This window comes from Rhipicephalus microplus, chromosome 4, assembly GCF_043290135.1.
Source record: "Rhipicephalus microplus isolate Deutch F79 chromosome 4, USDA_Rmic, whole genome shotgun sequence".
Classification (NCBI taxonomy): Eukaryota; Metazoa; Arthropoda; class Arachnida; order Ixodida; family Ixodidae; genus Rhipicephalus; species Rhipicephalus microplus.
This window is the reverse complement of record NC_134703.1, coordinates 6,373,802-6,396,542: the sequence shown is the minus strand read 5'-3', so window position 1 is coordinate 6,396,542 and position 22,741 is coordinate 6,373,802. Positions and strand designations below refer to the sequence as shown.

General features: G+C 43.6%; 2 protein-coding genes across 2 annotated transcripts; both read left to right on the top strand.

Annotated features, from left to right (window-relative positions):
• The first annotated feature begins 7,338 nt into the window (after positions 1 to 7,338).
• On the top strand, positions 7,339 to 10,124 carry LOC119171636 (uncharacterized). Its single transcript, XM_037422423.2, has 2 exons — positions 7,339 to 7,535; positions 9,469 to 10,124. Exons 1-2 carry the CDS (start codon positions 7,478 to 7,480, stop codon positions 9,996 to 9,998), a joined length of 588 nt encoding a protein of 195 aa, XP_037278320.2. The 5' UTR covers positions 7,339 to 7,477; the 3' UTR covers positions 9,999 to 10,124.
• Positions 10,125 to 14,468: 4,344 nt separating this feature from the next.
• Positions 14,469 to 21,833, top strand: LOC119171637 (venom protein 302-like). The gene is made up of 4 exons (XM_037422424.2): positions 14,469 to 14,605; positions 16,398 to 16,458; positions 18,401 to 18,524; positions 21,628 to 21,833. The coding sequence occupies exons 1-4, from the start codon at positions 14,539 to 14,541 to the stop codon at positions 21,745 to 21,747; spliced, it is 372 nt and encodes a 123-aa protein (XP_037278321.2). The 5' UTR covers positions 14,469 to 14,538; the 3' UTR covers positions 21,748 to 21,833.
• Positions 21,834 to 22,741: the final 908 nt, after the last annotated feature.

The window sequence follows — 22,741 nt, the reverse complement described above, 5'->3', positions numbered from 1 at the left end:
ACGGTTGCGATGCACTTATCCGCTTCATGGGGCTCGGCGCAGCGGTGGCATACCACCGAATTCTCGCAGACGTTGCTCACATGTCCAAGTTTCATGCATTTACGGCACTGAAGAGGCTTTGGAATGAAAGGCCGCACAGCATGTCTGAAGTACCCCACCTCCACATGAGAGGGGAGTGATGTGCTCTTAAACGCAATCTTCACACAGCGAGACTTGCCTAGCCGGGTGACATCAACAATTGGAGTATCAGTTGTTGACTTGACAAGAAGTTGTAAGTCCTTATTGGAAATAGCGACATCAATGTCGTAGATCACGCCGGTTACTACATCACATCCCAAGGGAACATGAGAGCGCACCTGGTTGCCGTCCAAGTGAGTTACACTGCGCAGAACGCCCAACGCACTTGCGTGCAAAACGTCCACAGCCAGTATATTCTTTCTGGCGTTCACTCTTATGTCCGTGATCTCATTTGGCACGAGCGTTTTCAGAGACCTCGACACAGACTGTCTGTTAAGGCGTTTCATGCTGACGGTAGGAAGTGCAGGCAGAAAGAGGATGGTATAAGAGTTCGATTTTGGCGCTTCACTTACAGTTTGAATAGTTGAGGATGAGGATGTCCTCATGTTCCTCCTCTTCGCTTTGCGGCTCAGCACAGGTTGGAAACCGTCATCTGAAAAGTCCTCACTGCTGAGATAGTAAGCATGAGTATCTTCACTGTCGCTGTCACTCGCTTGTCCCATCCGCTTCCTGGAGGCGGCCGCTGCTGACGCCGCTGGTGCCGGCAGGCGCCCGAGGTGGTCTACGTCCATCCCCTCCAAGGGAGCAGCGAAAACTGATCAACAGACTTAAATTACAACTGAAATACGCCAGAGTTAGCCGAAGTAGCTTTTATTCAAAACACACTTCTTCGCCTTCCCTTGGAACTTAGTATGTACCCAGAAACTACGAGGACACACATGGGCAATTTTAACGCGCGAGCGAATACCCGACATCGGTAGCGTCGATCCGACGAATGCTAAAATAAATTTGAGCACACGGGACAGCATTTTCGCCTCCATTGAAAATGCAGCCGCCGCTGCCGGAATTCCATCGTGTGACCTGCGGGTCAGCGGCCGAAAACTTTAGCCACTAGACCAGTGCGGCGGGTCAAGATGTCAAGATGCTGTTTGTAAAATATCGAGAATTATGCACGTGACCTAAGGCATCCAGTATGCAGTGCGTTTCAGCGAAGTAAATTGGGATAAATTAAAAATTCGGCAAATCCCACGTACCTAGGAACCGACGTTATGCGAAGCATTCGGAGGAAAGGTGACTTCGTCGCAATTTTTTTATTGAGCGACACATGATGAAATGACGCTCAGTATGTGGACATGCAAAAGAAAGATGGCCGTTTTTTTAGAAGTACGCCCAGAAAAGGTAAATGGCCAGAAATCTCGGTGTCAGTTGTGAATTTAATGGATGTCTCTGCGCTCCAAAGCCTCCTCCTTAAGCCTCCTTCTCCAAAGCCTCCTTCTTAAGACGCAAAACCAGTTGTCAACATAACACAGGAAAATCTCCGGGGTGTGGCCAAAGGGCGCCAAAGCCCGTGTCTCCATCAACTCCATGGCAAAATGAAAAGAAATCGCATGGTTATAGAGCAGCTTCCTTAGAGTGCGAAAAAAAACCAGTAAAGAAGACTAATACAGAGGACAGAATCTCGTCGTCTGTATTTCCCTGCTTCCCTGGCTCATTTTTTCTTCAAGTTAAAACAGAGCTTCGCTATTACTATGCGATTTCATCTTGAAGTAACTCGCCCAATCTATACTTGTAGTATGTGGTAAGGTTCGCCGCCATGGCAGAAATTGAAGTGCCCATTGTAGCTTCATGCACGTGCGTGAAGACGACATCCTGAAACACAAGCTATGTTTCCCCGACAGAACTTCAGAAGCTTTAGAAGGTTAGCTTCGTCTACTGGTCATCTATCTTTAAATTTTTTTCGTCAGACTGCAAGGCAGCCTTGCACACCTCAATGGCTAGATACACTGGAATACTTGTGGAAATTGACTTCACATGAAAAGTAATTTATATTAAAATTTCGTCGTCTTCAACCGTGATGTCTCGCACCTTTTCTATCGAATAAAAAATACTCTGGATGAAAAAAAAGCCTTTTGGCACGAAAGATGCAAACACGCGATGAAGGTAGCCAGAAAGCTAGCACAGAGGGGCACGAGTGTAGTCCACAATAAGACGCAAGGGATACCGAGCTTGTGAATGCTCGGCAAGCCGTACAAAGCAACTGCCGAGCCATTGTGGCAGAAGAGCGAGTAGTACAGATCTTTCTTGTGCGGAGGGACAAAATGGAAGACTTCGGCGAGAAACTTCTAAAGCTCCCTTTCCACCTTGGACGTGGAATTCAGCTTAATAAGAATGTACGTGCTACCATCTCCAAGCAGGATGGTAATTTTGCTTTCGTAATCTTTTTTTGATTATTATCACGGTGACGTTACCCTTGCCAGCAGCTAGAATAACGATGTAATATTTTTTAGGAGTCTCTTCACAGTGCTAGGCTGTGCTACAAGTACTTTAGAGTGGGCGAGTTGGGTCAGGATAAAAACCTATTGCTATATAGCGCAGCTCAGAGGGAGCATGAAAAAAAGATGTAACAGTGAAGAAGACAAATACAGACAACATCCCGCTGTTTGTATTTTCCTTCTTCACTGTTGCATCTTTTCTTCATGCTCCCTAATCACGTTGTATGTATTTCCCTTCTTCAATGTTTCATCTTTTCTTCATGCTCAAACTAAACCTGCTCTGAGGAGACGGCAACCGAGGTACCCCGAGGAAGCTATGCAAGGAAGCTTATAGAACTGGTACGAGCTTCTTCTCGCCGGGGGTAGTGAATGTGGTCGATCGCGCGCTCGAGCACAATGATCATGTTAAATCTTGTGTGGTGCAGGTCGAGTATTAAATTTGAGTCCCTACTCGAAGATGGCAAGTTCTTGATGAATGGGGCGTAAGAGGGCACGTTGTACACGATGGATGAGGCATGGTGAGGCGGAACCTAAACCGTTCTCACTGCTTTAAAAAAACAAACAATACCAAGCAGTGTCACAAAGGTTACTGCAGGAAAGTCAGCCAGATGTAAAGGGCAAAAATAAGAGGCCTAGATTGAACCTAGTGTGATATGGGAAAGTAACTGATGAAAAAAAGCAGTGATATTAAAGAGCAACCAAGGAGTGAGTTGGCCATATTAGGTAAGTGGTCATAGGATTGAAGTAAAGCCGACAGCTTGGTATGTAGACAACACGCTGAAAACATTTTGTGTCGATCTAGACTACATTGAATTTGGTATAAATTCAATGTCAGTTATCCCAGCATACCTTGGAAAGTATATGCACACATAGAGCCTTCATCACGTAGAGCATGTCTCGAACAATAAACAAAGAAAACGTTATTATCAAGTTAGTGTATAATAAATAGAAAAAAAAGGCCAGCTGCTCCTATGGCAAACGCACAAAAAAAAACGAAACAGCAAACACACTGATGCATGAGAAACATCACGTCTCTACGCCTTTTGCTTTTGACACGTTTGGGGAGCCCATACAAAGGAGGTGAGAAATGATGTCCCAGGCATAAGGATGCTTGCATGGAGCGGCGGGCACAAGCTAGTTTATTCTTTTTGAGCTGCGCTTGAATGCGAGCATATTTGAGTGAATAATGGGCTCGTTTCACGGAGACACTTGACTTGCGCAAACATGACACGCACTGGCACGAAACACGTCAGGTGTTCCAGAATGCGTGCCCCTGGTTTCCACATAACTAACCAGAATGGGTTCGTAACTTTGTCATCTCACACAGATCAAGCGTCGCTAAATAGGAAACAGTTGCACAGTGAATCGTTTTATCTAGCAAAGATGAGAAACTCCAATTATTTGTTCGGGTTTGTTCAGGTCTTTAATGTTTCAAGAAGGAGGTAGAAACCTGAACCGTGATGTGGCGGCACAGGAATGGAAACAACTTTTATGAACGAAGCTGTTAATCTATCGGTAAGTTGTGAATCGTTATGCAAAACTGCTCGGGTGGTTATGTGCTACAGATATTAGGCAAACACCCCCACCGTGCACAGCAGGTGCAAACGTTAAACAAAATGACTTATTCATTCTAATCCCCCTCGTTCTTTACATATTTTCTTGCTTGCTATTGCGTTGTGTCTGTCCCCTTTCTCTTTCTTTTTTATCTATTTACCATCTTTTCTGACTTCTTTCTTTCTATGAAGCAAGACAAACACGTTAAAGAAAGAAAAAGAAAAAGAAATAAAGAAAACAAACAAACGAGGAAGAAGTTAATTTTAAATCATCTCCGTTTTTTTCTTAAAAAGAAAGATGGACGTAACGTTATAGAAAGCAAGAAAAAATGGTGACATATAAAGGAATGAAACAAGGGGAGTAAAGAGAATAAGTGAAATAAAAACAACAAGACGGAAAGACAGAACGACATGCAAAGACAGAGAATGCAAGTGAAAAAAAGGCACAAAAATGAGGTAGAAAAAAACAGGGAGAATTACAGAAAGAGAAAGAAATACACAGATAGAAGGACCCAAATGAAAGATATAGACAAAAACAGACAGAGATGAAGACTGAAAAACAAAGGAAAGAAATAAAAATCAAGATAGAAGAAGTGAGGAAGAGAAAAGAATAGATAGAAAGAAACAGATACTGAGAAACAGATTTATAAGGATTATGTACAAAAACAAAAAAGCAAAGAGAAAAAAAAGATAGAAGGGAACAAAAAAAGGCCACCCACATTCGCTTGGCACTACTAGTTTGAAGCTACCGTATATGCTGTTTGTAAAATATCGAGAATTATGCACGTGGCCTAAGGCATCCAGTATGCAGTGCGTTTCAGCGAAGTAAATTGGGATAAATTAAAAATTCGGCAAATCCCACGTACCTGGGAACCGACGTTATGCGAAGCATGCGGAGGAAAGGTGACTTCGACGCAATTTTTTTATTGAGCGACACATGATGAAATGACGCTCAGTATGTGGACGAACGCTGCACGCACAGACATATGTTGAAGAGTTGCAGATGTTTATATACCCAGTTGCTTGCACGTGCGCAACGATTCCAACTGGAACATGCGTATCAGCAATACCAGAAGCTGATATGAAGCGCTGATGCTCGCGAGAATGCTGGCCCTGGACACTGCTACATAAATGAACTTCAGCTCATGGCAACTAACCACAATTGGTGTTAAACCGACGTGACGGCTGTATCAACAGGGTATATATGTAATGTTTATAAAATTAGGTAGGCACCACTGCAACCACTATTGACGTTTCACGAAGATCATCGCCTATTTGAAAAGTAGTTCAGAGACCTGGCGTAGCTCTGTGGTAAGATGCTTCAGTGCCACGCAGAATGCTTGGGATCAATTCCAGCTGAGAACGTGACATTTATTATTTGCAATAGTCGTGTCGACGCTACCAATGTCGACTATTTCTTAACACTGGCAGGTTGAAATAGCCCATGTATGTTCTCGTCGTTCCTGATTGATTGATTTGATTGATTGATATGTGGGGTTTAACGTCCCAAAACCACTATATGATTATGAGAGACGCCGTAGTGGAGGGCTCCGGAAATTTAGACCACCTGGGGTTCTTTAACGTGCGCCCAAATCTGAGCACACGGGCCTACAACATTTCCGCCTCCATCGGAAATGCAGCCGCCGCAGCCGGGATTCGAACCCGCGCCCTGCGGTTCTCGTCGTTCCTGGGTAGATACTAAGTGTCTATCACCTGTGGCACATACCCGCATATTAGTGTCACATGCCTGCCCGTGAGTAGGTGCCATTGCGTGGAAGGAAGTGTTTGGCGACCTACCCGACCGCATTGTGACATTATTCATGTCTTGACCAGCACGTGATATTTGTCAAACCATCTTACCCTCCCATGCTAATTTTGGTCCACGCCAAGTTAAGGGGGTGCCCATGAGAGCATCCAAACGTGAGCGGCTGGATAGATAGATAAGCTCAAAGTCGCCGAAGTTCACTAAGAAATGCTTCGCATTAAAAAAATGAAACATTGTGAGCTTCTTATACACTCTACAACAGTTGAAGGTGAAAGCTCACTACCTTTTCTTAAGACATTATGTGTTGCAATCTGATACCAGAGCTAAAAAAACAAAAAAAACACCATGAGGCACTACGCGAGAGACAGCATAAAGTAACAATTATGTTCTCATTCGGTTGCAGTACAATTTTGAACTTCATGAGTGAAAATAGCTTATACATTGATATAGGCAGGAACCTATAAGAGGGATTTCGCCCAGTCTGTTTTATTTTACATCCTTCCTTGTCTCAATCTTAAGCAATTATTATCTCATTCTGAAAAAAAAATACAGCCAGAGGACTGAGAGTTACAAACGAGGAAAATAAAAAGATTATTATTCATCCGGACTGCGTGCTAGTCTCCTCTTCATCAGCCACCGAGTGTTTACATAGGAGCACTATAGTTTGTAGAGCTTGCCAGTACCCCCATTATGTGTTTACACAGACAATATTTACAGTACTGCTTTCGCAAGATGGACGTGCTATGTCTGCGAGAAAAGCGAACACGGTACACTGGAAAAATAGCCTTACACTAATGTCTGCACGGGAGTAATATAATGACGCGCAGAGACGGAGAAAGTACCCTACCGTATCACGAGTGATTAGACAGTTTAAATGCCCCATTCGCCCTCGACTGCCTATACGACTTCGCACTCCTCATCTCCGACAGAAAGAATATAGGTACAAAAGATTGTCCTTGTCAAGCACAATGAGAGTAATTCTGTTGTATGTTGTAATAACAAGTTCTTCAATCTGAGGATGAGCATCATGTCATACTCCTCTTATTAGTTCTTGTGAAATATAAGTAGCAAGTAAATCACATAGTAAGCGAGCAGTACGAGGTAGGTCAAATGCTATGCTAGCATGGTGATATGAATACATATTACAGCGCTGGCTTGCAAACCTCAAGTCTTTCCGTGAGAAGAACAACAAAGGGAAAGAACAGCGCTCGCTTTGAAGGCAGCCAAGGGGAGGAAAGAGTGCGGCGGCAGCGCCTATTCTTCCCTGGAACACAATCACTTCATTCACGCAAGTCCAGAGTGCGCAAGGCAGAATGCATCCGGTGATTACAAAGAAGGTGTGCGGTATCTGCGCAGGGAATAAAAAAAAAAAGGAAGGGAGAAAGTAGATAAAAAGAACGAACCAAAAGCAAACGTGACAAGCTCAAGCCAGGTGGAAAAAGAAGCCGAGGAAAGGTTACTGACCCCTCCCATGCCGTCTCTAATCTGGGTTGAAAGCGACGCAGCAGTAAAAAGAAGCAAGGGGGCCTCGTTAAGAGGCGGGAACGGGCCATTTCCATGAGGCCGAACGCGATGCAAAGCAGGTGCAGTCGCATCTAAAAGGCCTTACGGCACTTGGGAGACCAACCGTCACACTCGCGATTTCCAAGATGAGGCTTCGCTGGACGAGGTTGATATTCAGTCTACTGATCTCCCACTTCGTACCAGGTAAGCCAAGCGCTTACAAAGTGCTTTGTGTAGCACTATAACGATTTCTACGAAGTACCGTGAAAATGTAATAGGGCGCTTGTTTGTCTCCTTTTTTTTTGCGTCGCGTTAGTTGCCGCTGCCAATATTTCCGTATAAATTGTAATACTATAGCTTACTTGGGCCCGTTGATAAACGTCTAGCGTAGCTGTGTAAGTTACTATTTCCTAATACACTGCACCAGAGCAAAAACACTCGGGACGTCAGAGGAAGTCGCATTAGAAGACATCAGCGAGATTAACGGGGCGGTAGTGCCAGCATTTTATAATATATATAACAGGAAACCATACGAATGCAAAAGAATTCTCTTCACTGACACCTATTTGTGGCCCAAAGTAGGAAGTCGGAACTGATAGAACGGCATATATAAAATAATCTTATAAGTTTCCGTAATGTCCCTTCCTACCTTAAAGTGCGAACTAATCGTTATAAAAAGTCCACTATGTACCTTTATTCCACTTCCTTTCGCACGAGTGAAGAACTACGTTTGTACTTTAAGTGACAGAGGAGCACCACGTGCAGTACTTAGCAAAAAAAGAAAAAAAAAGAAACGTATATATGGTATGCCGTACAGTGCGTGGAAGAATAACGATGGATCATTAACTCATTTCCATTAGGCATTGCAGTGCCGAGTCGTATTTTTACGACATGATGTAGTTCCACAGGGCGCGCCACAGCGAAGAAAATCGAAACTGCACTGCGAAGCTCAAGAAGCTCAGCCACGACACCCAAACTTCGCCTTCATGAGATCGCATACATGCAAAAAAAGCTCCGTCAGCTGAATAGTTGGTTCAGTTAAAATGCCGTAACCGAAGCTCGTTTTTTTTGTATTTGAAAGGCTGTCCACGAAAAACCTTCTTATGAATCTCATTATTAGAATATTATCGGTCGTAATACAATTCGCACAATGCTGCAGTTTAACATGAACAATGGTGTATGATATGAAAAAGGCGCAACTAACGATGTCGCAATAATTCACAGTTTTTCAAAACAGCATTGCCTACATGACTGCTGTATGGGACCTAGAGTGTTGTAATTGCTAAATAATTATATGGTCTGTGCTTGGATTTGGTTCGTGTCATGTTTTGTCTCGACTCAATGGCAATCCGTCATCGCAAACTCCCACGTTTATTATGTTAAACTGCGTGATTAAAACGGCGCACGCCAAATCAAGGGACTCTGAAGCTTCGCCTTTAGGAGCTGAACGCGATAGGGATATTCTGTTCCCAGTGCGTCATCAAACACTTAGTGCAGGGAACCATTTCGAACTTGCTATGCACCCACTATGTGGCGTGAAGAGAATAGGTACCGTAGCGTGTGTGCCTTTCGTAGTGGGTGACCAGCTTTAAACTGCGAAGCCTTTATGGTAATGACATGTTCTTAAACCCTGGCAATGAACGCTTATACCGTCATTATTACTACTGCAATATTTCATGTTGCGAAGCATGTATAACAGACGCGTGTGTTTGTAAAGTACGAAAGCTACTTTCTGCATTTTCAAGCAGAGTAAGTTTCTTTCACAGTATTCAGAAGCAGAAGCGTTGCCGTGTGGTAGAGACGGCACACAGAGCAGCGCGTGTGTATGTCGTCCCTTTCCTTGTGGTGCGTCTGTGGTTGCGTTGTAAAAGTACCTCTACGATTATGAACAAACTAGGCCCAAAATAAGTGTTACTGAAGTTCACTTGCATCGTTCTCGATTTTTTAGATCACGAGCATAAGATGAAAGTTTTTTCGCACACCCCCACCGACGCCGGAATTTCTGAGAAACGAGCGATATCACATTTAACACAGTTTCTAGACAAACTTGTTTAAATTACCCCCTCACCAAGCTTCTTGTTATGCACCCACGTCCATCATCCTAATGTCACAGTCGCTCTGTGTCCACCCTGCGCAGCTAAAGGCGCACCGGCCTCCCAAGAGTGGCGCCTGCGGTACGCCGAGTTGAACACGAAGGACCCGGAGTCGTGCCTGTTGGAGCCCGAACGAGGCCTCTGCTACGCGGCTTTCACACTTTACTACTTCGACGCCGCAGCGGGCACGTGCGAGGAATTCCTGTACGGAGGTTGCGGTGGCAACGCAAACCGCTTCGGCTCGCTAGAGGAATGCCAGGCCACGTGTGCCAGGAGCTCCGGCGTTCCTGCCGCCGGCGCAACGCCAAAGCCGGCAGAAGCCGCGCACCGACGAAGAGGAGACGCTGCTTCTTTGTCGTCCGGCGCCGGTTTCGTTGTCTCGCATGCAAATGGCGACGCGGGCCTCGATGCAGCCGGGACGAGATTGCCGACCAAGTCGGCACACGCTGCTCAGACGGTGGCTGTAAACCGACGCAAGGAGCCCCCCTCGGCGAATGATGGCGCTGCTTCTGTTTCTTTGGACTTGTTCCCGTCGTATCACGGAGACCAAGTTTGGGATGCTGCGTGGCTGTAACTGGAGCCGCAGCCATAGGCAAATGAGACGTATTTAGCCAAATTTCTTTGGTATGTGCGCAGCTTTCAGCGTCATAACCTTGCACTTCAAGTGGAGCGAATATAAAAGAGCTTGAGTAGAGTAAAATCTCCGCCCTTTCTCTTTACGGCCTCTTTGATAATCATATCGTGGTATTGGAACGTGAAACCCAATTAATTATATTAAAATATAATGTTGGGCGAAACTTTCCGGGGCTTTTTGGGGCGAAACCAATGTATCATTATAACGCATTCAGCAAAAACAGCCTCCATGATAATCTTGGCGTTATGGTTTTTTTTAATGTAGTTAAACTAAACAGGAGACCTGAAGGAAAAAAGAGAATATTTTGATTAAGTGTTATTGGTTGGCTACTTTGTGTTCTCATGGCATGCAAAACTCGTCTATCACAGAATAAGGATAACGCACGTGAAGCTTTTATTGTCACTAAAGTGAAAAATTGATTTGGTTTAGATTAAGAAACTACACTTCGAGAACTCTAGTGTCGTTACTCTAGACCTCAAAAGTTCATTATTAAAAGAAAAAATCAAGGTCACAGAACAATTTTGAAATTTCACGTTGAACTTGGCGTGCGTGACGTCATGACTTTCAACGCTTCTTTGTCGTATCTCGCCGACAGTAGCTTAATTAAATTTTCTGGAAAATTGCTATAGTTTTTCCGCGACCAAATCAAAAGGAAATGTGCTTCATTTTTACCCAATGGAAGCTACGCAGCTACGTAAACGCCGTCCAAACTTATGACGGCAAGGTCATTTGGTTCAGGCATTTCAAGATGGCGTAGCTACCTAGGTTTTCTTATTGCGCGTTTTCTCGAGCCTCTCGTCACGGCGAGCGTGAACACAGTCGACTTTGGAATTGCAAAGTTTATTAATAACTACATAATCGCTGTCTTCTTTACTGTCCCTTTAACGTCGACATTACTCTGAATTCACTGTTAGATCAAATCGAAGCTTACGTGCTCAGTTTCCTAAATGTTAACTTGTAATTCCAAGATGACTAAAAAAAAAGGAAGAGCATGGGTGGCAAGCAATACTAACTTCATCTGTATGCGATATAGTTAAGTTGTAACGTCTATAAAACATTATAAGAACGTATGTCACTGTGACACTTATTTATTAAAGCAGTGTTTTTGTTCCCTATATCTCTTATAAACTTGTGATTTTGTGAACTGCAGCTCAATCACATAACACCATTTATTCGCTAAATGTCTAAAAGTTGATGAAGTTCACAGGTATAACATCATGTCATGGTGCCTTGAAGCTTGGCAGTGCATTCTTACAATTATTAGGCCTCAATGGTGTAGAATATTTTTTTCCAAAGATTAATCTCTGAATCACCCGACGAATGGGTCATGCGCCAGTTTCCTGCATTCTTCCCGTGACAGCCAGCGCTTTCAGGCAGCTGTCCCATATTGCCCTCACTGCCTTCAAGAGCGGGACCCATATTTTAGGTTAGGGAAGCGTAGTATTACATCGCAAATCTTTTGAAATCCACCGAAGAGAACTATCGCGGCATACACAAAAAAGTGCGTCACTCTTCACGTGCTTAGAAAAATTAACTAAATTGGTGCACTTTTTTTCCCATAGAGGCGGTAACCTCTACTACATACACTTTTACAGTGAAAATGCTGTGCTTGATGGAGGTTCCTGCTCGGTTCAACTGCATGTGTTGGTGCAACCTGTATCTTTATGCGTTTCCTGCCAATATTTTTTTTTGCTTCCCATTCTACAGCCTTAATCCAGCGAATAGCACGTGGTCTGCTCAATCGTGATTCGCAAAGAAGGCGTCCAAACACGCACGCGTTGCTCGTTTACTACATGTGACCCTAAGCACTGAGGGATGCAACGTTCGCATGGCCGTGCCAAGCACGGCAAGCGTGTCTCGAAGGTCGTCAATACGATTGAGGGGAATACGATTCCAGATGAACACTGCAGCTCGATACATAGCCGCACTAGCCAAATTTAAGCACCGAGTCACGCGAAGTAATGCTCACCGTTTCCTCTTATACACAGCAGAGTGCTGCAAAGCAACGCATACAAAGCGTATGTGGGCACTGCCGCATGGTCATGCTGCTAGTTTGAACGGAGTGGCCCATTGTGGAAGCTGTAAAGCTAAGTTCCGGGCACATAAACGTCTGTCTCCGCAGTTAGCGTTTCGTTTTCCTTATAGACGCCGCAAATGGTTGTAGCGTTCTGTTACTAAGGGTGAGGTTGTAGGCCTGAGCCTCGATCTGGGCCACCACATCTCCTCGTGATAAGAACGTAAAATTACCCTCGTTAGCAATCATAAGTGCACGATTAAAAACCTTAGTTAATAAAATAGTATTGCTGCAGACACTCAGCGGAAGTTTTCTAAGTATGCATACGCGTTGTGCCACTTGCTTGTCTCCATCGTTTTCAATACCCTACGTGCTTGGAAGATTTGGGGTTTGGATGGCTAGATACCTCGTAGGTCCGGGTTCGATGCCGTACTCACATCGAATGTACGGGGATCCACTTCATACCAACTTAAAAACTTCGGGGTTATAGTTTCTGTGCGGACGAAAGGTCTACTATCCGGTCTCTTACATGCTCAGGAGGTGGAAGGTTCGAGCGCCGACACACTTGGTAACTGTGGGTTCCCGCAGTTATTCACAATATGCTCTCATACGTTTATTGATGATGTGCTGTATAAGCATGCTAAACTAAATGTCCCGGCTTTCGGAACTGTTATCTCGCTCATGTTCAGAGAGTACAAATCGGCGTTTAAATAGGCAAATAAATCGGCACTGTCACCATAATTGTGTCCTTAGTTACCGTTTACTAAATACACCGCGGATGTCATGAGGCGCCGCAGCAGCTGCTTTAACGCCTTCAGTATTACGAAGTGATGCGTTGAATTTCCAATATGTCTAAAACTAGAGGACTCTTGCGGACTTGCAGCTTGCTTTCTAACCACCAAATGCGCGTAATTATCACAGGGGACGCATCAACACCAATATTGGTGTTTCTTCAATGTTTCGTCCGTTCCTTCGTCGTCAACCTTCAATCTCTTGGTCTGCGCTTGTCCCTGTCTCTTCTCTGCCGTCGTTTGTCTGTTTTTTGCGCACACCAATTTACCCTGAATTATGAACCAACTCGCCCAGCTACAAGTTTTATTGAACCAATATTGTGTAGGCCATAAATTGAAGTGAGAATGTGCTTTGGCATGGCACAAAACCCCACATGAAATGAAAGCTACTACCAGGGACGAAACCAGCAGAGCAAGGACATCGCGAAGAGGCGAATTACTTCTATGCATGATCTGCGAAACTAATCGAAGGAAACTTTCAATCAGAGACCATGTTTTCTGGTTTAGCGAGTGCTTTGTCTTTAATGTTTTTTGACGAAAACTTAGCAGGCACTTCGTAAGCATATGGCTTTATTAGGCTTTTTATCACTACTGGAAATACGTGGAGCAAGCTTAAAAGTAATAAAAAACTATTGCCCCACCACGGTGGTTTAGTAGCTAAGGTACTCGGCTGCTGACCTGCAGGTCGCTGGATCGAATCCCGGCAGTGGCGGCAGCATTTGCGATGGAGGCGAAAAAGTTGTGGGCTCATATTTGGCTGTTCGTTAAAGAACCCCAGGTGATCGAAATTTCCGTAGCCCTACACTACGGCGTCTCTTATAATCACATGGTGGTTTTGGGACGTTAAACTTTGCATATGATTCATCAATCAAAGCTACAAAACTAGACGAACGAAGATGATACCGAAAGGGTGCCTAATGTCTCATCTCAGTTTTTCTCGTTTTAAAGCTTGCGACACGTATTTCAAGTAACTATACACCAACTGGCGCAACATAACGCCGCGTTATTATTTATCATGGCAAGAATCGTGCCCACCTACAGTAGTGGTCACTAGGCAATGCTAACTTTTATCCACAATTATGGCAGAATAAAGCAATCAAGCTATAGGCAACCTGCTCTAAAAATATTTCATTACGGCACGCATTTAAAATAAGTAAAAAGATGTAGGCTAATTTCAAGCTTAAGGAAACCACTTTCTTAACCAATGATCTGTGAGAGCATATAGCTAACGCCGACATTTAGCGTGTTTTTTCAAAGTTGAAAAAAAAGAGCGAAAGAAGAACAAATTATTGCAGTATTTCAAGTGAAAGTAGGCTACAAAGTCTCTCTCTCTCTCTCTGCTTTTTTTATGTAAAAAACAAGCCAGCACCGTAATTCACGTCAAAAGCTGTATGTCACCACAGTTTGCCGCCAAGGAAAGTTGCAACATTACCGATGCCAAAGTGAAAACAAGTGGATTATACCGCCGTCGCTGGAGACTGAAAGACGGCAGAAGACAGTCGGCGAGAATGCGCAGGTAGATGAGAAGCCGCGGTGGACGGAAACACGTGGCCGACTGTTTACCACGTCAATCATGACGAAGGGACGTTTCAGGTTTGGTCAGAATGAGGAGAGGGCATTTACACGTGCACGTGCCGTCTGGAGTTTGTTGTAACCTTCGCCGCTCGCTTATAAAATGACGGCAAGCGCAAAGTCTCGTACGACAGTGGACAACGACGCCTTGTTCGATTGCTTCGACTCAGGTAAGATTGTCTAGGATTTGATGGTTTCTGGGACGTCTATCCCATAAGAACATGTCTGTTGTTTGAACTAGAATACTTATTCCAATTGGGGTGTCGCCCATAGAGAAGCAACCAGGCGCGTCCACAGGATTTTTCCTTGGAGGTTGCAAACCTATGTTAACTCAAGGCTCTATGGGGAAGGGGGCTGTGCTTGTGTGGCTGAACGTCCGTTGGATTCACCTGCACCAATCGGAACCGGTTCACGGCTGTGCACACTATGTCCAAAAGTTTTGCAGTGCGAGTTAAGCGGTGCTGGCACAGCGCGACACCCGAGACTAATGACTATGAACCGACAAGGTGGAGGCCTTATTTCTCTTCACTTAATTTATACCATTCAACTAACACTGACCGATGGCAAACCGCACATGCGGACAGTTCATGAAGCACAAACATCTTCGTAAAACACACCGTGTTAGTAGAGGCGAGTACGGCGCCTACGCTTAAGCGCTGCGTTGTCCGCTCAGCTGCACGCGCTGCTGCACAAAGTCGGCACCATCCGCGTAGGAGTTGTTGGAAAATCGTGAACCAGTGCTGCACATGTTCTGCACGTTTTGAAACGAATGGCAGGGTTCACAGGTCGCCAATGCTGCACCGCTAAAACGATTGGATTGGTGCAGCACCTCGAGAACTAGTTCGTTTGGTGCAAGCGAATTAAGCGGACCTTTAGGTGGTGGACAAGCGCTGGTGCAGCTAAGGTGGGGGGGGGAGAGGGGGACATTTTTCCCTTTTTCATTTTTTTAATTTCCGACAAGTCACGATAAAATTATTAATTACGCATATGAATATTAAGCATGTGCGCAGTGACGCACAAACTTAAAGAAAATGTTGAAAGTAAAATTACCGATGAGAACAATAAATATACATAACACCGAACGTCGTTCTGTGTATGCATAAATCGACTTAAGAGGCAAGTTTAGTGGTATGTTAAGGCATAAGTAAGAAAACCGTGCACGGGAGAAATAATCCTAATGCAAATAAGATTCAACACAATTGAACTGCCACTTGAAGGATCTTTTAGCGATGTTCAAAGTAAATCAAAATCACATAAAATCATAAAAACATGAATGCTTGTGTAGTATATACAATAATACCGTTCGCAGTTGGAAAAATATTCTGGTTGAATAGATGAGGATAATGAGGTTCTGTCTGATACAAAAACTGTGTTTCCTACGTACAAGGTGTTTAATTAATATATGTATTTGCCAGTGAAGAAAGAAAACCACTCTGGCTACTACTTATAAACCAGTGCCACTTGATGTATTTTGTCACATTCATTTAAGCCAAACGAGGCAGCCTTTATATGTGCATGTTATGCGTGAAGGGTTTGAAGTGTGTTAGTATTTGACATGTTGTGGTACCGTCGTTAAAGGAATGTTCATAGCATTTTCCTATTGGAACCTAATACAAACAAAAGGCGCGTTTTCTATTTGAAATCTTTGCACACGCCAAGAAGAAAGGTGTGTGTGTAAGCACGCAGAGTCTTTCGAGACATATCGCCAATTGTATGAAACCGAAAGGGACATACGATAACAAACAGCAACAAACGAAAGCCTGTTGGTCTTGGACTGAATAAGACGGTTACAGAGGAAAACACGACACTAAGAGCAGCAGCGGCTGCGACATCCGTGACACCTAATGTATTCCACTCACATCCACAGACAGGCCGCCTGTGGCTTAACTTTTACTTGTAGCTGCCACCGCTTTCGCCAGCAATGCTAACGGTCTCAACTTTCCTTGGCTTCTTTGCACGCAGGACGCAAAATGAGGACCGTACCAATTTTTACCTTTTTGGTCGTCCTGGCTGTGGCCGAGTGGTAAGTTCTCACGACGATGGAATTATGGTCACGATGGTCGAATGTATCCTAGTCTTCTGTTACCTGTCCCCCAAACGAAGTCCAGAATGAACGGATGGATGAGGCGACGCCTTTATTATATTACAGTGCAGCGTTGTATTATAATCACTGCAAACTTTTTATAGACACTTTTCATCCTTCTTGACATAGTACATCCTGCAATGTGGCAATATATTTGTACAATAAAATAACGAGAATACGTGCAAGACTCCCCCGTACGTCAAAGGTCATTGGCATAATTCTAACTTAAACATGCCGCATGTAATTATACAGATGTTGTATATGTTTTAAGTACAATTGCTTAGATGGTATGCCTAAGGTTTTATAAAATCAGTATATATTCTGTAAGAAGCCAGTCAGACTGCTCGCACCAGTGACGTGACAGAACCATGAGACATTCGAAATTAAAAGGGCGGCTGAAGGCTAGATGCGATGGTAGCGCTGGAATCTGCAGTGATGCGGGTCGATAAAACCGTAAAATAACGTCTATATTATGAAGATTTCTCAAATTAGGCTGGTAATTACGCGAAGAACTCGATACATTTATACAGAATTGTCGGGAAAAGTTTAACACTCCTTCAATGCATTGAAAATCTTAAAATGTTCTCAAGGTGTATAATAATAATAATAATAATAATAATAATAATAATAATAATAATAATAATAATAATAATAATAATAATAATAATAATAATAATAATAATAATAATAATAATAATAATAATAATAATAATAATAATAATAATAATAATAATAATAATAATAATAATAATGAAATAATAATAATAACATCTGAAGTTAGGCCCCACAAAACCACCATATAATTATGAGAGACGCCGTAGTGAAGAGCTTCGGAAATTTCGGCTATCTGTGGTTCTTTAACGGGTACCTAAATCTAAGTACATGGGCATCAACGTGTCAGCCTACGTCGAAAATGCAGCCGCCACAGTGGGGATTTCATGCCGTGACCTGCGGGTCAGCAACCGAGTGCCGTAACCATTACGCCAGTACAGCAGGGTGGCTTCATAGAGAGAGATGCTATTTATATATATAAAAAAACACATTGGTGTGTGTGCGAAATTGCGCCAAGAAATCATTCGTTCTTACGATCCCTCTGGTTACCATTGTGACCTCTTTGCCAACATTTTTCGCTAAGTGTCCTAAACCTGGACCTTGCGTTTGTTCTTTCAAGCCAGTATAGCAGCGCTATCAAGAGGCACCGTAGGTAATGGTTGAAGCTACGACGATGGTATCAAAGCTTAGTATCCAAATCATTGTTACGTCACTCACTTATCTCACTTAGGAGAAGTTTGTAAAATATTGCCGTACAGGCAGTTAAAAAAAAATGTACTAGTGCATCGAACTAGCACTTTCAGTCAAGAATTGTAACATCATCACATCCACGCACATGGCGCAGTATGTTAATGCAAGTGTTAATGCAAACCTCGAATGATAAAAAATACAGTTACTGAGATACTGATGTCAAAACGCGACTATTAAACGAACGAAGTTCTCATTCAGCGTTTTTTTTTTTTAACAGCAGATGGCGCAACACAGAATGGGGGAGACAGCTTCAATTCAATCCACGTAAAAACGCCGCCTTGACGTTCTAGTTCATGCTTAGGGCTGTTAGCCAGTAAAAAAAGCACAAGAGACGAAAAAGGTGATCGCGACATGTGGTGATCAGCGCATGCCATGTGACATACCTGCTCACCCATTTTCCCACTAAAAAAATCAGGTTGCATGCATCAACTATGTAAGAAGCCAATCATTAGTAGTGAATTACTCGAAAAACAAGCACTGAAGCCATGGATGATAAGTACACTACATTGCTTAGTGATTTTAATATTGAAACTATCTACTTTCTGCTGTATACTTTCTATTTTCATCTGTCTACTTTCAGTGTATCCGCCACAAGCGTCCCAAATTGCCAGAATGTGAACTGCGCTGAGGCAAGATGCCAGCCCGCTGACTGCACATGCGGATCATACAAGGACGCTTGCGGCTGCTGTGACATCTGTTACAAGGTATAATTGAACGGTCGTTCCTACAGACCACTTGCTGATTTCTCAGTAGTGACTCATTGCTTCAAGCAAGAAAAGCGAATTCTTTCAGAGTGGTGCTTAAATGTGTGGCTGAGTTTTTGAAACAGATCAAGTAACGCGAAGGGTCGTAGAAGGAGGCTTACAGTCAATTTTGTTCATTTGGTTTTATTAAGGTCCTTTCCACGTTAAGCACACGAACGTGTTAGAGTTTCGGCTTTTGTGTGGCCACCACAGCCGGAACTTATTTGTCGTGGTAGATGAACAGCAGCGGCTCCGCGCTTGCAGGCAGGATTCAATTCCTTAAGGCCGCAGTTCTTTCTCACTTAAAGCCACGAACACTCATGTACGTGCGTTTCTGCGTGGTCTAAACAACCCCCGCAGCCCCGGTGGTCCAGCGCTAATGGTGTTCCGCGGCCGATCCCAGGGACCGAATGCTGGCTGCATTTCGCTGTTTGAGGCCCGTGTGCTTCGGTATATAGGATCTCACGTTAAAGAACACCGGATAGTGAAAATATTTCGAACTGAGGCTTCACTCATAAATATGTGTTGTCGTAAATTCTGAAAATTCAAATATAAATAACACAAAATGATATTGTTATTTTGGTTTCTAAGACATCTCAACCTTTCAGAACTGCATACAATTATTTTGAGAAACACACATTCATGCATTTTCTGATTCTTTTTCTATCGCAATAATGAATGGGCATTTTCGAAAATTTTCCAAGCCTTCTCATCGAAGCAGTCAGTTGATGGCGGCAAGTGCGTTGGCCATAGAAACGCTGTGCTACATATTTCAATGATAACCAGCTCAGAACAACTAACAGTCTAAGAAACACGGGCACACCAGCCCAGCGCTAATCTTGTGTGTAAGTATTCTTCATTGTTCGCCTTTTTGTGCTGGGTAACTTTGCAATAACCTGTGCTGTACCGTAACTTTAAAAAAGGAAAATACCCAGTACCTTTCAGCAAGGCGCCTAAAAAGTGGTTCACGAGAACAAGAAATCTTCAGTACAGGATCAGTGCGCGATACACGGAAGTTTTTGTCTTTCCTCTGACTGGCGCCGATATGCAACGGTACAATCGCTTTAGTTAAAAATCACGCTTCTTTGAGTATGTATTTATTTGATTTTTTAAAATTCGAAGCACTTCTTAGCGAACTTCGGCGACTTTGATCGCATCGATCTATCTATCTAGCCGCTTACACTTGGGTGCTCTCGTGGTCACTTCCTTAACTTGGCGTGAAACAAAATTATCATGGGAAGTTAAGATGGATTGAAGAATATGACGTGCTGGTCAAAACATGAATGATGTTGTAATCCTGTCACGTACGTCGTCCAACACATCCCGCCAGACAGTGAATCATACCCACGGGTGGTATATGTACCGCTTGTATGTGGGTGTGTGTCAGAGGTGATTGACTCTTAATATCTACTAGAAATGAATAAAACACACATGGGCAATTTTAATGCACGAGCGTTAAGAAATACCCGACATCGGTAGTGTCAACCCAAAGAACGCAAAAAATAAATTTCATGGTCCCAGCTGGAATCAAACCCGAGCATTCTGCGCGGCAATGAAGCATTTTACCGCAGAGCTACGCCAGGTCTCGGAACCACTTTTTTCAAATACACGCTAATCCTCGCTAACGTAAATAATGTTTTCACTGCTGCCTACCCAATTTTACAATCATTATGTATGTACTCCTCTGATACAGCCGTCTAATAGGGTTCACGTCAATTTCGGTTAGTTGTCACGCCCTGAAGTTGACTTATGTAGCAGCGTCCAAGGCCAGCATCTTCGCGAGCATCAGCACTTCATATATGCTTCTGGTGTTGCTAATACGCATACCCCAGTTCACATCACTGTGCAAGTGCAAACAACTGGTTATATAAACATCTGCAACTTTTCAACATATGTCTGTGCGTGCACCATTTGTACATATACGTAGCGTCATTTCATGACGTGTCGCTTCATAAAAAAATTGCAACACGGTCACCTTCTCCCCGCATGCTTCGCATAACGTCGATTCCCACGTACGTGGGATCTGCCAAATTTTTAATAGCTAATATATCCTAGCTTGGAGTTTACATGAGAGATGGGCTGTTATGCAGTGACAATTAACAACTTCAAGGCTGGGTTGGCGCACATTAGCTCTGCCAGTCTCTTGTTGTGTTTATAAAAAATAGCTTATAAATTCGTAGTGTCGTGTTGAGCACCCTGTCGTCTCTTTTTCAGTCCTTGTCTCCAGTATTACGTTGTTTCGTAAACGTAAATGTGCTGTGGTCTGCAGTGTGCCGGTGATGGGTAGACCACTTTGGTGTGATTCCTGCGGCAGGATGGACAATGTGCAAGCAAAAACATCAAAGTGCCAGGACAAGAATGATTAAAGTTGTGAAAAGAGGACAACTTAGATCTAAGGCGTCTTAGTTCTAAGTTATCAAGACGTGCTTCAGATTTAAGTTTTGTAACAATACTGTGGAAAGAATAACTTGAATAGATGTAGCGAACTGCGTGGTTTTGTACTGCTTCAAGGGATTTATTTCCATTAGTTTGATGAGGTTCCCAAGCGGAGCATGCGTGTTCTAACTTGAGCCGTACGCATGTTTCATAAGCTAACAGTTTCACCGATGGGGAAGCAAGGCGGAATTGCCTTCGAAAATATCCCAATGTGCGGTTAGTTTCGTTAATGATGGTTGTGATGTGAGAGATCTAGGGAAGATAGCCGGAGATGGTGACGTTGAGTTACTCTCATGAGTTGACAGGAGAAATCGCAGTGTTGCCTAGGACGTACTGTGCTGGAGGGAGATTCCTTCCGATGGTGAAAGAAACTAGCACACACCGGCTCAACTAATAACATGCTCACAGTTATTCGATACCTTTTAATAAGCAGTTTTGGTTGCAGTATTATAAAGACCAGTGAACAAAAGAAGAAGCGCAAACCGATGTTCTCTAACTATCGACTAAAAAGAAAGGTAGGACATGACTGCACATACCATTCAATATTCTTGGTCCTGCATTGCAATGAGAACCTTCTTGATTTTACTTACAATACAGATGTGCTTCTAATTATGATTGCTTTTTTCAGTGCCCCGGAGACGTGTGCACTCCATTATTTCAAGAACGCTGCAGTGGGGACAAGATCTGCGAGCTGGATGAGCCTGGAACCTTCTTTTTTGGAGGAAAGGGCAAATGCAAGCTATCATAGTATACAAAACACGTTGCCTCACAAAGCATAGTGTCACTCTATTTAAATAAATACTGTGCAAGGTGCTTGCCTTTTGAACATGATAACTTCAAGTATTTTCTTATCCCTTTGAAATCTTATTTTGGAAAGTGTTCAATGCATTATCGTACATAATACGAATGCTCCATGTAATGTTTTCCTAATTAGGGATAAAAACAAAAATATTAGTTTATTAATAGGCACGTGTAGAGTCCCTAATTACGGAACGGGGCGGGGAGGGTGACAATGTATCAGTGCGAATGCCTCTACCTTTTCTCATATAGTGGAGTACGCGAGAGAAGCTTCGCAATAAATGAAAAAAAAATTACCGACGGTTAAGATACTGTCAAATGTGAATTCTGGTCTAACTTTGTGTTGGGTCCATGACAACTGCCTGCCGTGGTGGTCAAGAGGCTAAGGTACTCCACTGCTGACCCACACGTCGCGGGTTTGAATCCCGGCTGCATTTCCGGTGGAGGCGGAAATGGTATAGGCCCAAGTGCTCAGATTTGGGTGCACGTTAAGGAACCCCAGGTGGTCGAAATTTTCGGAGCCCTCCCCTACGGCGTCTCTCAATGGTGGTTTTGAGACGTTGAACCCCACATATCATCGTGTATGAGGTTTTGGCTATCCGTAGTTGTACCAATGTAACTTTCGTTACATATTTCCACAGAAACTTCCAGCGCTCGAGCGCTACGCAAGCCTCACTGTTCATTGCAAGTGTGGCGAGCCGAGCGAAACGATTGTAGCACCGCTACGACAAGCGAAGCCAGCCGCATTGAACATATCAGCCGTGCATGCGCACGAGCTCTGAGTGAGGGGCTGGTGGCTCGGGATATCGACAGACTCCGCGATTACTTTCTGTCATCCTGAACGACCTTCCATTGGTTCCTGGCTTATTTAGGGAAAAAGCTATATACCAGAACACAGCGAGCTCCATGCTTGCTGCCATATTGAGAAGCGTGTGGCGCCGTGT

What these genes read in the sequence shown, in the direction of transcription:
- LOC119171636 (XM_037422423.2), top strand. Translation starts at nt 7,478, where the DNA reads ATGAGGCTTCGCTGGACGAGGTTGATATTCAGTCTACTGATCTCCCAC. An exon ending in GATCTCCCACTTCGTACCAG is followed by an intron (nt 7,536 to 9,468) that starts GTAAGCCAAGCG and finishes CACCCTGCGCAG; the next exon opens with CTAAAGGCGCACCGGCCTCC.
- LOC119171637 (XM_037422424.2), top strand. Translation starts at nt 14,539, where the DNA reads ATGACGGCAAGCGCAAAGTCTCGTACGACAGTGGACAACGACGCCTTG. An exon ending in GTTCGATTGCTTCGACTCAG is followed by an intron (nt 14,606 to 16,397) that starts GTAAGATTGTCT and finishes CTTTGCACGCAG; the next exon opens with GACGCAAAATGAGGACCGTA. An exon ending in GTCCTGGCTGTGGCCGAGTG is followed by an intron (nt 16,459 to 18,400) that starts GTAAGTTCTCAC and finishes GTCTACTTTCAG; the next exon opens with TGTATCCGCCACAAGCGTCC.